Below are 15071 nucleotides of genomic sequence, written 5' to 3'. Positions count from 1 at the left end.
CATAATATGCTGAAAATGTTGCTTTTTTTCTTCAGTCTTCAATATTAAAATGGCTACACAAAAATTCACCAATTTTGATAATTTTTTAAAAAAATGCACGCTGATATGACAGCTGTCACAATACAATCTAACAAAACTGTTTCGAAATACATTGAAGAAAACTAAGCCATCTTACGGGAAAAACCGAACGAATATTTTGGCTAACCCAATACTTAATTTTGTCTCAGGTGTTGGTTTCTGTAGAAGTTTTGACCTTGCCATGACCTTTGGTTTCTAGATAGGATCTTGTAGATTTTCAGAGGATTGTGATGGTTTCCTCAGGTCAGATTGCGGTTGTGCATTTTACAACTATCACTGCTCCTGAAGCAATATGATCAACTGAATGTCTTACAGACCATCAATTTTTAGCTACCCAAGGCCCAATAAAAGTAACTTAACCTTCTGAAAACTTTGTGGGAGGCAGCTTCTTATATAGCTCTCAATGATGCCTGCCTTCTGGTATTCACACCATTGTGTAATCCCCTCCCCATCGGTGTGGACTGGACCCAAGGACTTGTTTCTAATGAACAGAACATGGCATAAATGATGGAATGTCACTTCTGTGATTAGGCAACAAAAGGCTGTGACTTCCATTCTGCTAGCTTTCTCTCTCTCTCTCCTTGCTTGCATTCCAGTGAAGCCACCTGCCATGTTGTGAGATGCTACATGGAGAGACCCACATAGCACGGAACCAAAGAAGGCCTGAGGCCTTGAGTGTGAGAAGAACTGAGAAGCTTTGCTCTAACAGCCTGTGAGAACTGAATCCTGACAACCACCATGTGAGACATCTAGAAAATAGATCCTTCCTAGTCAGGTCTTGAGATTACTGCAGGCTTGTGAGACACGTGGAGCCAGAGGACCCAGCTAAGCTGAGATCCCTTATCCAAAGAAACTGTGAAATAGTAAGAGTTCTAAGCTGTGAAGTTTTGGAGTAATTTGTTATAGAGCAGAAGATAACTAGGCTACTATAAACCTCAAAAGTATATTTTTTGTCCTGAAACAAAATATAACTAAATTATGGTTTCAAATTATATACTTGGTTGGTTGATATGTATTCATTATATCTTTTAATATGATACAAATTCATTATTAGTAGGAAATATATATAGCAAGGATGAATTCTGTCACAAAATATTGACACATATGTACGAATGACATAGTTTTAAAACCTAAACTGATTCTTGGCAAGATGGTTCTATGAAAACTTTTGTATAAAAATGTTCTGTTCTATTGGATGGAAAGATATACTAACTAAATAGTGTTCATAGGTTACTCCTGGCATTGTAGACATCAATTATATCACAGTATGTTATATGGCCTCCTCATATAGCCTAATGGTAAGGTTATCATGCAAGAGAATTGCAGGATATCCTCTTTTCATTAGAATTTTAAGCTCTAAATATAAGTGATCACTTTAAATATAAGTGACATAAATCTCAAGTATTTTCTTAAAGGACCTGTTAACAATTCTGAAGGTTTATTTGTTATAAATGTAAGCCCCTTCCTTGAGAAACTAAGACACCAAGAAGGATAGCTATTTGGATGTCTTGCGAACTACTCAAATTAAACTCGTTAAAAATGTTCTTCCATTTCACATCTGTTCTTCCTCTAGTTTTCTCAGTCTCAATAAATGGTATTTCCATCTATCAGGTTGCTCAAGACAAAAATTTGGGAGCTCCCCTTAACACCCCGCATCCTATCCAGGCAGTTTACTGCTTGGATGCCATCCATGTACATCTCAAGTCCCACTCCTCTCTATCTCCAATGATACTCCCCTGGTCCAAGTCATCACGATTTCTCACGACTACTATTCCTTCCTAGTGAGTCTCTCTACTTCTATTCTTATCTCATTCCAATCTATCCTCCACAGAGCATTCAGGGCTAATCTTCTAAAAATGCAAATCAGAACATGTACCCTCATTAAAATCTATCAACACCTTCCACTGCTTAAGCTAAAAAAAGGAAACTAACAGACAGAAACCTTGACAAGGGTTACAATGTTCTTCAAGATCTGACTCTGCATACTACTCCATCCTCCTTTTTTGTTCCAAGCTGCCCTCTGGCCAAAAAGATCTTCCTTCAGTTTCTCCCATGTGCCAAGTTCTTTGCTGTGGTTTCCACATGAAAGGTGTTTTTCCCCTGGCTAATTCCTATTTATACTTCTGGCCACAGCTTAGTAAAAACCTTATCCCTTTAACACAAATCTGAATTAGATCTGTTATATTCTCTTACAGTTTGTGGAGAATTTTCCCTCATCACGTTAATCACAAATTGTAGTTACATACTTATTTGTATGAATATTTAATACTTATCTCTCCTGAACGAAGGTTTGCTTCATGAAATCAAGGTAGAGTTTGATTTTGTTCACCTGTGCCTGACACTGTACATGTTTTAAAAATATTTGTTGGGTAAAGTCATGAATACAATTGTTCAAGATCCTGCTTATTATAATTGGTAAAATATTTAAATTATGGACTTTCATCCATTAAGAAACTTTCTCTTTCATCTTTTTTATTTAGAATGAAATACATTCATTTTTGAGATCTGAAAAAATTCTAATATTTATATTGGCATGGCTATTTACTTCCTCAATCAACCCAACTGTAATGATTTATACTTACTTTTTCACTTTACAATAACTAATTAGGACATCTACAACAACCAATTATAAATACAAACAGCCACTTTCTAGTTGTCAAAACAGCTATTTCCAAAAGTGACAAAATCTATCAGGAAAAGAGTATCAAAGCTATGTTTTATCATGAAAGTATAGTTTCATTAAAGAATTAGGGGACCAGATAGGTTAGCTATTTAAGACTTGGCAAAATTTTAACAAGAAATGAAACATTACATTAAGCAGGAATTATTTTTAAATGAGCAAAACATGATTGTAAAGGAACTTCTTTGATGCATTCATTTTATTATCTTCTAAACACATTTCCTTAATCAATGTAGAGTTTATTGTGTTAAATTGTTACTTAAATGTATTTGAAAGTTTTTAATGCATTTTTGCTGCTATTATAGTATGATATAGAAAATGTATGAAACCAATATAAAATTCAATGACTAAAGATAAAAATTTTATTAGCACGTTCCAGTTTCACTCCCTAAGCAAGAAATATGATTTATTAATTTGCTCAAAGATACCACTAACATGTAGCTCTTCAGAATAATTACTTAAAATGTATTGCCATGATATAAACATTTTTATTGTTTTAGTATTCATTGGATCTACTATTCAAAAGTTATGAACAGTACTACAACCAATTTATACCACACAATAAATGATGTATACTGTTAAAGTCAAATGTTCTCAGAGTCAATATAATCAAAACATACCTTTTTTGGACTCATGCATTCACTTATAGTTTGCTTATTATTGCTTCATAGAGATAGGAGTTTGTACATTACAGGATTTTATTGATTTATTAGTTATAGAATATACTAAGCATACTCACTAGACCGAAAAAGTTAGCTCTGGGGCTAGTAACATATAATAGCAAGTTGCAGAATACTTTAGAGCAAAATCAGAGTGTTGGCATAAATGATAAATACATAAAAGTGGACTAGTAAAGACTAATATTTAGTAAGTCCCCTAATAAAGAAAATCAGGTCTTAGAGTTGTACACTTTGCTCATAATGAAAAGAATATTTATTAAGCATCTTAAAGCCTATAGTCAATTATTCTATAATAAACTATTAAATTTCTTTTTTTTTTTTTTTTCAGTACGCGGGCCTCTCACTGTTGTGGCCTCTTCCGTTGCGGAGCACAGGCTCCTGACGCGCAGGCTCAGTGGCCATGGCTCACAGGCCCAGCCGCTCCGCGGCATGCGGGATCTTCCCGGACTGGGGCACGAACCCGTGTCCCCTGCATCGGCAGGCGGACTTCCAACCACTGCACCACCAGGGAAGCCCTTAAGTCTCCTTTTTTAAAAAATGTTTTTTTATTTGAAGATATGTAAAGAAACCATTAACATTTATTTATTTGTTTATTTATTTAACATCTTTATTGGAGTATAATTGCTTTACAATGTTGTTAGTTTCTGCTGTATAACGAAGTGAATCAGCTATATGCATAATATATACCCATATACCCTCCGTCTTGCGTCTCCCTCCCACCCTCCTTATCCTACCCCTCTAGGTGGTGACAAAGTACCCAGCTGATGTCCCCGTGCGATGCAGCTGCTTCCCACTAGCTATCTATTTTACATTTGGTTGTGTGTATATGCCAATGCTACTCTCTCACTTCGTCCCAGTTTACCCTTCCCCCTCCCTGTGTCTTCATGTCCATTCTCTACGTCTGCGTCTTTATTCCTGTCCTGCCCCTAGGTTCATGAGAAACATTTTTTTTTTAGATTCCATATATATGGGTTAGCATATGGTATTTGTTTTTCTCTTTCTGACTGTATGACAGACTCTAGGTCCATCCATCTCACTACAAATAACTCAGTTTCGTTTCTTTTTATGGCTGAGTAATATTCCATTGTGTATATGTGCCACATCTTCTTTATCCATTCATCTGTCGATGGACACTTAGGTTGCTTCTAAAAACCATTAACATTTATCTAATATGCTGTAATACACATACATTTTCCAGCAAATGATTCCTTTCAATAACTTACATCCTAATTTAACTAATTCAGATAATTTATCAACTTTAATATGTACTTGTTGGGGGGGCTGTTTAATAAATGATGAAAGTATTTTAAAATATGCTTTTGAGGAAATAAATTTTTTAAACAATATAAAAATGTGTTTAAATTGATGAAAGAGTAAAGTGGGTGTGTAAAACTTGTAATGAAATTCTCTAAAGGATCATTTTTAAAAATTTTGCGCTTTAAAAATTCACAGATCATGTAGCTGAAGGTGATAATGTTGCTAATGAGTAGTGTTCTGAGTTCTATTTTTGAAGCCAAAGCAAAAATTATTATTAAATATTTTTGCCTTTAATTAAATTAATTTATATAGCCTTTTAAAATGGACTACTTTGAGGTCTTCTGAGTGCACATGAATGAGCAAAATGAAGGTTCAGCAAAGATTAGCACAGCATGTTCATGACTCAATCCCTCAGCTGATTTATCATATAGCTGAACATAGCTGGTCAACACGTGGTTGTGAGCATCTTTTTTTTCTTTTTAGCTGTAAATTGTTTAATTTCTACCTCTAACGGACCACTGAAATACTCAGAGGAAGCAGAAAGTAGACTGAATTTCAATTACAAATGAGGAGCATCAAAATAAATCCGTAAATTCACCTCAAGATTCTCTTCACCAGATCTCTATGTTGTGTTCATTTTATCAGACTACTCATATTACTTGTTTAGTAGCTGTTACTTAAAAAACAAAGTTAGAGAGAGAAAACACTGGAATAGTAATAATATTAAATTTAGTTTTACATACATTGGAGTAAGCACCAAAAACACTCATAATGTGCTATTCATGGAAATATTCTAGCAAATGCAGGCTAAAAAACCACCATTATTTCATTTTAAAAGTAAAATGTTAAGAATTCCAAATATCATCTCACAAGCAGTTATTTAATGCCATAATACATTACTAAATTTTAATCTATTAATACTTCCTTATATATATTTCAAACAGCATATGATGTTACATATGAATACGAAAGACTGTACTTAAAATAAAACTTATAAAACAATCAATGCAAATTAACTTATCTTACACCAATGCAAGAAGGATACTTAAAACTCTGCCTAGAGAATATGTATTACTATTAAAGGGAATTAAGAGTCAAGAAAGGTTAGGAAACGTTGCTATAACATTGCTGAGGTTTTTGATCATTTTAAACCCAGAAAAGTTTCAATTAATGATGGAGGAAGTAAGTCACTGATTTTTATACTGCCAAGTGAAATGCAGCAAGCTAGAATAACTGGTTAGTTTTATTAAGGTATCTTATTAAGATGGCTTATTAAGCTACTCACTATTGTTTTCATAGGGCTTTAGGCTGATACTAAACTTTAAAATGTAGGATTCTTTTCTTCCTAACTTTCATAAAAGTCATATATAATTAGCACTGAATGAAATTTTCTAATGTCAACATTTCAAATTTTGATTAACAGGGAATACAAATCAACCTTATTCAAGTTTAATTCAAAAGACTGGCAACATCCTTTGGGAGACTAGTAGAGATAATATATCAAGGAACCTTCAAACTTTAGACTAAGCCAGGGGCCTACAAAGTAAAAGTAATATTCAACTTATTAAGCTGGAATCATCACAGTAATTTTCTCTATCTGATTTATCTTTGATTCATAAATACCATATATTCTCAAATTGAAATCAACATTTAGGGTCTAGAATACAATCATGATCCTACTGTAGATAGATACAATAACCCAGCTACTCAGATGATTGAAATAAAGACAAAGCAACAATTGACAAAACTGGTGCAGGTAATGACTGTAAAGTAAGAAACAGAAATTCAGACAGTGGTAGATTTTCTGGACAGTATATAATTAAAAACCTGGTCAATTTCCATAGGGTGGGAAGAACCACAGTTGTTCAGCTCCATTATATGACTAATATTTCTGAACATGAAACACCATTCAGTATAAATCATACACACTAGGATAACTCAGTAAGTTGTTCTTACTTTTTTTTTTTTTTTTGCGGTACGCGGGCCTCTCACTGTTGTGGCCTCTCCCGTTGCGGAGCACAGGCTCTGGATGCGCAGGCTCAGCGGCCATGGCTCACGGGCCCAGCCGCTCCGCCGCATGTGGGATCCTCCTGGACCGGGGCACGAACCCGTGTCCCCTGCATCGGCAGGTGTACTCTCAACCACTGCGCCACCAGGGAAGTCCTGTTCTTACTTTTGAATGAGGGTAAACTAGAAGTGCCCTCTTTTTCATAATCTATAGAGTATTTAGCACTACATCTAGGGTAGGTGAATGGGGCACTCAATTCAGATGAACAATTTAAAGAGGTGTAAAAAGTCTCATTATCAGGATAAATATTTAAATGCAATATTCAAAAAAAATCAAAATTAACACAAAAACACCATGATAAACAAAATATCAAAATTTAAATAAAGGATCAGTACCCTAGTCTAATATTGATAAAATCTCTAAGGCAAAACTTCTTTACATTATAGTGAGTTTCTTTAGAAGATGAATTTTGATAAAAGGTTGAATGATTTAGGTCTATCTTCTATCATTTACATAAGCACAGAATATTTGAGTAAGAAAAATTTCTAAAGTAAATTTTAATAATAAATCCCTAAATATTGTTTGAAGGCACCTGACATCTTAAATCCCCATGTCTAAGCCCTCTCTGATTTTTAAGCTCTGAACTCTCTGGTATATGCTAAGCAAGTTTCCCCAAACTAGACTGACTGACTTTAGTGCCAAAGTAGCTTCTTTTAACTCATTACATGGCTGATGAATGGTCTTTGCTTGAATTAATTACAGTGGGGGTTACAAGGTGGTGATTTTCTAATTCTATTATTCTATCTGTACTTGTTAACTGTTGTTCTCCTTTACAAAAGAGATTCCTCCTTTCCATCTTCCATCTTTTTTTTTTTAAAGTATCTTTATAAACCCTAGATGTAACAATTAAGGATTCTATAGTCAAATACAGTTCTTCTTTTGAAGCATACATTATCCCAAATTTGGTCTATGGGACCTTTGTCAAGCTGCTCCTGTGCCCTTTCTACATGACTCTATTAGTTTCTGAGTACTTTCTTCCTTTCTGGCACAAAATGATAATCCAGACTCACCGTAGTTTCCATGCTCCAAACCTAGGAGCTTTGGTACCCTTTAATAGGAAATGTATTCAGAAACTAAAATCTGGGTGTTAGGTGTATCCCTTCCTTCTAAGCCTTTTTCAATGAATAGAGCTAAGGAAAAATATACATTTTTAAAAGCATGAATTCATATTGATAGTTTCAATTCAAATTGAATATTACAGTTGCTTTTTTCTAATGTCATCTATTTTACAGTGAAAATCTTGGCTCCTAATAATATTTATTTACATATTTCCTCAATCCAACAATATATAGAAAATAGTTTCAAAATTTTAATAATCAGTAGTACAACTAAGTATGAATATACTGAGCAAAGTTTAAGATTACTTTGCATTTCTTTTTGTCCTTAGAATATACGCCACTAATGATGTATATTCAGTCTGATAGTCAAAAGATATTTGAGTTAATTATTTTCTCTCTATAAGAATCTAACCAATCTGATATAGTTAGGTACATTGATTTCTATTTGTATTCACTTTCAGGGTTTGCTTTTTATCTTTTTCATTTGATTTTTTTTTTTTTTCGGTACGCGGGCATCTCACTGTTGTGGCCTCTCCCGTTGTGGAGCACAGTCTCCGGACGCGCAGGCTCAGCGGCCATGGCTCACGGGCCCAGCCGCTTCGCGGCATGTGGGATCCTCCCAGACCGGGGCACGAACCCGCGTCCCCTGCATCGACAGGCGGACTCTCAACCACTGCGCCACCAGGGAAGCCCCTTTCATTTGATTTTAATTTCTGAATATTTAAAATACATACATGGTTCAAAAGTCAAAACTATACAAAAAGGCAGAGTTAGAAAAGTTGCATTTCCATCCTATGCCTGGATCTCTTTCCCATCTATCTCCAAAGGTAACTATTTTCATTAGTTTCTGGTTTATCCTTCCTGTTCCTTTTATTCTTATTTCTCACATAAAAGATAGCATATTATAAATAGTTGATTATTTTCAGTTAGCGATATGTCAATCAATATTAGTTTACAGACATCTTCCTTACTTTTTTCTTTTTTTTTTAAAGTTGCATCATATCACGCTATGTGAATATTTGCCATAGTTTATTCAGCTACTCTGCTATTTGGGTTGTTTCCGTTTGCTATTAAAGTAATACTGTAATTCTTACATTGTTTCATATTCAGGAGGTATATATTCAGGAGGGATTCCTAAAAGTGATTTTCTTTAGTCAAAGGATAAATGTAATTTTGTTAGATACCATCAAATTCTCCTCCATAGGGATTTTTACCATTTTGCATTCTCACTTGTAATGTGTGAGAATGCACAGAATCCTCTTTACTTCCAGTTTCCACGATCTATGTGCAGAATCACTTTTTCCAAAGTTACATGACATTTACATTATGTCTCTGAGGCTAAAATATTATTTTTCTAACTTACTATTTCTGGTTCCAAAGAGGTAATTATAACTTTTTATCTAAAGTGTATATTACAAGTAGAAGATATTCTTCAGTCAATGGCTTGCATTTATAGAGTGTATTATGTTTTTCAAGGCACTTTTATGCACTTGCACCTTGTTTGATCTGCACAGCCATGCTTTGAAGTAGATAGGGCAAGTCTATCAGCTCCATCTTCTAGATGAGGAAACGGAGAAGGAACACAGTTTAATAACTTGTACACACCCAGTTAATGACAGGCAAGGGTCTGTTAGTTAACTGGTATTTCTATTAGATACTAAGTTGTCTCCTTTTTAACTATCAATTCTAGTATTTTATTATATGTTTGTGTCACTTATTAAAGTATTAGGAATACAGACTTATTCATTATACTTCACATATAGTAGAAATATGAAAGCTATTAATAAGTCATGTTCATATTTTAAGCTTATTTTGGAAAATAAAGCTTAATTTATTTGGGTTTAGCTCAAGAATTTTATAAAGTATAAAGTGCTATCCAAGTCTAATAATAAAATTTATTCTGGAAAAATACCCCATATTTTAATTTAAAGTAAGATTCAGTTATGTAAGCATAAGTAACAAGTTGAATATAATGAATTACTTTTGAATATATATACAATTAGTATGAATTTATAAAATCTTAGAAAATCAAATGCAAAGTACCAAAAATGTAATTTCAAGACTGCATTGAAGCTCAAAGGCTTCCTTTGTACTAAACAATGAGTCTTTGCATTTTCTAAAAAAGGCAAGAAAAAAATTCTATTCCAATTATAAAATATTTTGGCCTAAATTTTTAATTAGATTGATTCATCTTTGAGAATGGCAACATATATTTGTCCTATCAAGTGAGCTTCATGAAAACATTAACAGATGTTATAAACTGAGAGTCCTCAAACAAAACCTGTGAAATCAATGAGTGTAAATATAAACTCTGATTTTGGTCTCTTTTTCATAATGTAAACTGTTTTCCATAAAACACAATCTGTACGTTTGTCATTTATTTTTGAAGTTGAAAAATAACAAAAAGACTTTAGACCCACATATAAAAGGTACTCTTTTTATCCTTTTCTGAGACACTGACCTGTATACTCATTTAAAAATGAACACCACATCTTTACGTTATTAAATCTTTGTTTTGATCTATTAGTATTCACCAAAGTGCCATTTTATAAAACCTCACACTGAATAGACAAGGCTGGAGGTGACCATCTGCAGCTTTAGAGTCTGTGTTTGAATTGATGAAAAGAGCTTTGTGTTTTCATTGCCAAGTTTGATTCTTTCAGTCATTAGGCATTCCCCTCAGATCGCATCAATGAAGCCGTACTCTCTTACACCCATGTGTTAAATTCTCTTCTCCTCATGGTTTCCTTTGCCAGCTCTACTCAAGAATGACTATTGGGCCTTAGCCACATTCTTCTCACAGCTGTGTTAAAAAGAGCATCAGAAAGTCTTCTTAAAACCCATATGTGTATCTGGTCAGTTCTCTGTCTTAGGGTCACCCCACATTGTGGTGTGATTATACAGAGATTCATTCTTGTTCTTGAACTGTGCTACTCCCATCATTCTGGGAAAGATTAGGCCCTATAGTCAGTAGAAGAGAACTTCTTGGAAGACTGATGTGAAATACACATAGTTCAGAAGGCAGACTATTTTAAATTAAGGAAGAAGATGTTTCAAGATTTTAAATATGTTTATATGTTATTTTTACCGTTATTTAGCTTGTCAAATGGTAACATAAAGAGAAAGAACATATGCTTTCATTATGCTTTTAGGATACGGTTGTATTTGTGAAGGAAAAAGTCAAATGATGATGATGTTCCAAGAACTATTAGTTTGTATGCTATAAATGCCAGAGCAATTTTAAAAATTAAAATTACTTAAGTTTAGAAAGTTCCAAAATACTATTTACTATTTTTAGTTTTCACTTTTAATTAGTCTTTCTATAGAAACACCTGATGAAGTAATAATCTGTAGTAGCAAAACTATTCTTTTCTTTATACTTAGGTTAAGAACTGAAGGAAAAAAACTGTTTCTGTTGAGTTGTTCAGGAATATATAACAATATAAGAAAGAAATAAGATGGATTTAAGCTATATATGAATGGATTTAATCATTGCTATAGAATGATTTTTTTCTCTTTAAATGTAAATGATCAAGAATGAAGTTTATGTGTGGACATTGTTTATGATTTCACTAGCAGACAGAGTTACCCTGAAATAAACAAGATTCTTTCATTCTATATTTAGAGGGCCAAATGTGCATTTGGGAAAAATCCCTTAGTGGGGGGATACAGTCAAACATGGAATAATGGGGAGAAATAATCAAACATGGAGTCTTAGAATCCAAGTAAAATTTATATTTCTACTTGCTCTTGGGTTCAATTTAGATTTTTCAATTATATTTTGGGAATAAAACCTATATCTAGTAAGGAAGTGTACATCAGATTTTAGGTGAGGATACTGACAATTCATTAAAAAAAACTCAGACCCTGATTTATATAAATATGCAGACATTTTCTGTATCAACAGATAGATATATTATATCCATTCATCTGTGTGTTTAAGAATAGAGAAAGCAAAAGAGGATGTTCCCAGTGAGTTATCAATGAGGTTGAGCAAGATCCAGGCAGGAATGATGAAAACTTCTAAAAATCTAATTTCTACAATAGCTTCCTTTTTTCCTTTACTACAACAGCAGTATTCTAAAGTACACTAGTGGTTAGTGTTATTGTTACCTTTCCTAGGAAGTTCAAATCACTTTATATATCTCATTTTTATCAGTTCTAAAAGTATTCTCAGGTAAGATAGTTCTCCTATCTTCACAGAAGTACCCTGGAAGCAAGGTTTAAATGGTTAAGAAGGCTTTTAACTGGAGCTAAGAACAGAATCAAGGAAAAGGGTACTGGTTAGAGCATATGACCACTCTAAGGAACTTACATTTCATACACATGTGTGAAAATCACATTAGAATATCTCTGTGGTATAAGAACTCCTGTTGTATTTTTTTCAGCCTGTCAAGTTTCAGTTAAAGTGTACTTGATCATCGTATAATTTCCCTAAAATAATAGGAATTCTTATCTCTGACTTTCAACTACTGTAACACTGGGACTAATGAAAAACAACAAAAATTCCTGCATTTTATTTAGTCTTAAACCAAAACTGTATGACTCTCTCTCTTATTTAACCCTTTTGCTCTTTTTCTCTCATTCTTCTCCATAGTGATCATCTGAAACATGTTTTATCTATCTTAGTAGGCTGAAATGTGTACTAGCCCAACTCTAGATCACCTATTGGAAGAAAGATTCTGAAATGAAGAAGCAAATCAAATGTAAGAAGCCATGTTGTAATTTAACTTTTTAGTCCCCACTTTCATGCTTTTTATGATTCACTCCATAAAGTTAACTATAAAAGGGAACTAATCAGGGACAGTGCAGATACTTAGGTTTAGAGAATCCCTTTTCTTCTTTAGCCTGGATCCTTCACTTTCCACTTCATTGGAATTTCTCAATTTTAATAATCCCACATTAATTCTTCCCTGGTAGAAAGAAATGAGCTAGACAATTAAAACTATGTTTTTTTTTCATGTCAAAGTGAGACATTCCTTGAAGCTCAAGGTATAAGCCTCAATTCTTTAGTTTTTATAAAGAAATGAATATAATTATATCACCTATCAAACATGGTAGGTATCTCTGTATATAATAAAAGCAGCTCTAAGAAAACCTACTTTATGTACTCAATGGATAAGAAAGGTGATCCACTATACAAATATATAATGGAATTAAATTTTTAATAAAATACATACTTGTTTGATAGAGTACAAGACTTGTATTTCATAAGTTAAATATGTATTTATTTAAAAACATGTGTTATGATTAAAAACCCAGAACATTAAATTCTTAAAAAACATATCATGTTCAAGAATAAAAATTAAGCATGCTAGATGCTTTACATTTTACGACAATTGTTTAGGAGGAATCTGAGTCCATCTTCCATATATAAATGACAATAAAGCTGTATCTAATTAGATCTAGATTTAGAAGGTGCCTTCCAAAGCTGACTGGGGTGTTCAACTGTACATAAACTAGCACAAATAAATTAACTATTTGATTTATTATTTGCTGAGGTATGTATCATATTTCACAGAGCTTTTTGAATCTCAAACATAAAAAAGATTGAAGAAATTTCCAGAAAAATTTAAAATCCTCTCATTTACTACTAATACTAATAAATCCAAGTCAACTTTCAACATTATATTAAATATTGATTTAAACCTTGTGCTGAGAATTTATGAAATGCATTCCTTGATTCAATCAACAAGTATTTACAAAGTGTTCCGATACATCTAGTACTGCTTTGCAACTTGTAGTCCAACCAAGAATTTAGAGGAAAAATATCAAGATAAAGTTGGCAAGAAGCAGAACAATTTTAATGAAAACATAATGTAATTATATAAAAAATTCACTGATGCTTTTCATATTAAACTATGTAAGACTATTTTAGCACAATTATTTTACTAATTATTAACCATTATGGTTAATATCAGATTCTGGAAATAGCAACAAAACTACAAAGTTTAGTAAAGTCTTTTGATGAAAAATGTAGGCTTTAAAAAAAAAAAAGAATAGCAGGCTTTTTTTTTTTTTTTTTAAGTCAAGAAACTGTGGAAATGCTCTGTTCCCCTTCCCAGCACCCAGAGTCGTCTACCCTGTTTTATAATTCAACCTGCAAACAGATTAAGCAGCTGAGTTTGTGGAAAGTATGTTTGCTCTACACTAAGGACCCTTGTGTGACACTATGGCGACTCCCCTGATACCTCGAAGAGAACTACAGACAGTTTTCACTCATCAGCAGGGAAACCAGGCTGAGAATTCACGATTTCTTTGTAACCTCAACTTCTTCATAGAAATCAGTATTTGGCCAACAGGCAGGAAAGACTTTTTATTAGCTTTACATGTTCTTTTCTTTTCTTTTCTTTCTGTCAATACCACTCAAAAGACACAGGATGCCGTATATTTCAAAAGGCAGTGTTTTATGCTGATCTTTGAAATTTTAATTATGCGATTAAAAATTAGAATGCGTGCAAATGTTAAGTAACTGATTTTTTTTAAAGCATAGAAAGAAAATTCTAAATAGTTGATGAATTTTTTTCTTGAAAATTTGTTAAAAGTTTACAATTTTTTCTTACATCTTTTAGTCCAATCTATTTATTATATAGTTATATTTTATGACGAAACTTGAACAGTATCAGTGTAAATCTGGCCCACGGTTAAGATGATATGTGATAAAAGTTATTTCATTGTAAAACCTAGATCTTTGAGAGGTCTTCTAACCATGTACGTCTGGTTGTAAATACTTTTATTTTAAGTAACTATGTGTAGCTTAAACATGTTAAATTTAGTAAAATACATTAAAAAATTCCTTTGGGAAACTTGCTCTAGGCCAGAAGCATGTCTGTAGATGGAAAGACACATGGAAAATTATAGCACAAAGAATCAGATTTCATAACCTCTTATGATAAAAAGCATCATTTAGTGGATTGGTGTGTCAGTTTTCTCTTTAATAAATGAGGATTATGGATGGTCTGGGCAAAACTATTAAAAGAAGTTTTTCTCACAAAGTTCTCGTGCTCTTAACCTGCTCATTGGCCTCCACATAACTCTCTGAAACCAAGTGCATCCAGAATCGGCAAAAGAGTAATCTGAAAAGCTAAATCACTATGTGCTCTTCTTCCACAAACATACACATTTTTAAAAGAGATGTACCTAAGGAGAGTAATGCTTAACGTGACGGAATGGATTTCCATTGGTGAAATTTTAGGCTTTATGATACCTGGGCCAAGAAGCTATTTTGGGGCAGTGAGGTCTGGCATTTA

At 33.2% G+C, this 15071-nt stretch overlaps 1 protein-coding gene across 3 annotated transcripts in view; it reads right to left on the bottom strand.

The window, feature by feature from the left end:
• Nucleotides 1–15071, bottom strand: part of MIPOL1 (mirror-image polydactyly 1) — a 304827-nt gene that overhangs the window by 27909 nt on the left and 261847 nt on the right. The window contains exon 13 of one of the 3 annotated variants that reach the window (XM_027111099.1): nt 9718–10624. The exons of the other annotated variants lie outside the window; for them this stretch is intronic. Within the exon in view, the coding sequence (XP_026966900.1) occupies nt 10594–10624 (31 nt within the window). The 3' untranslated portion in view covers nt 9718–10593. Of the gene's footprint in view, nt 1–9717; nt 10625–15071 lie in introns of those variants that run through there. 3 annotated transcript variants of the gene reach the window in all.

The sequence above is a fragment of the Aethalodelphis obliquidens genome, unplaced genomic scaffold, assembly GCF_003676395.1.
Source record: "Aethalodelphis obliquidens isolate GAN/ISIS:26980383/991018 unplaced genomic scaffold, ASM367639v1 scaffold10, whole genome shotgun sequence".
Taxonomy (NCBI): Eukaryota; Metazoa; Chordata; class Mammalia; order Artiodactyla; family Delphinidae; genus Aethalodelphis; species Aethalodelphis obliquidens.
The sequence above is the reverse complement of the archived record's forward strand: the minus strand, read 5'-3'. Positions and strand labels throughout refer to the sequence as shown.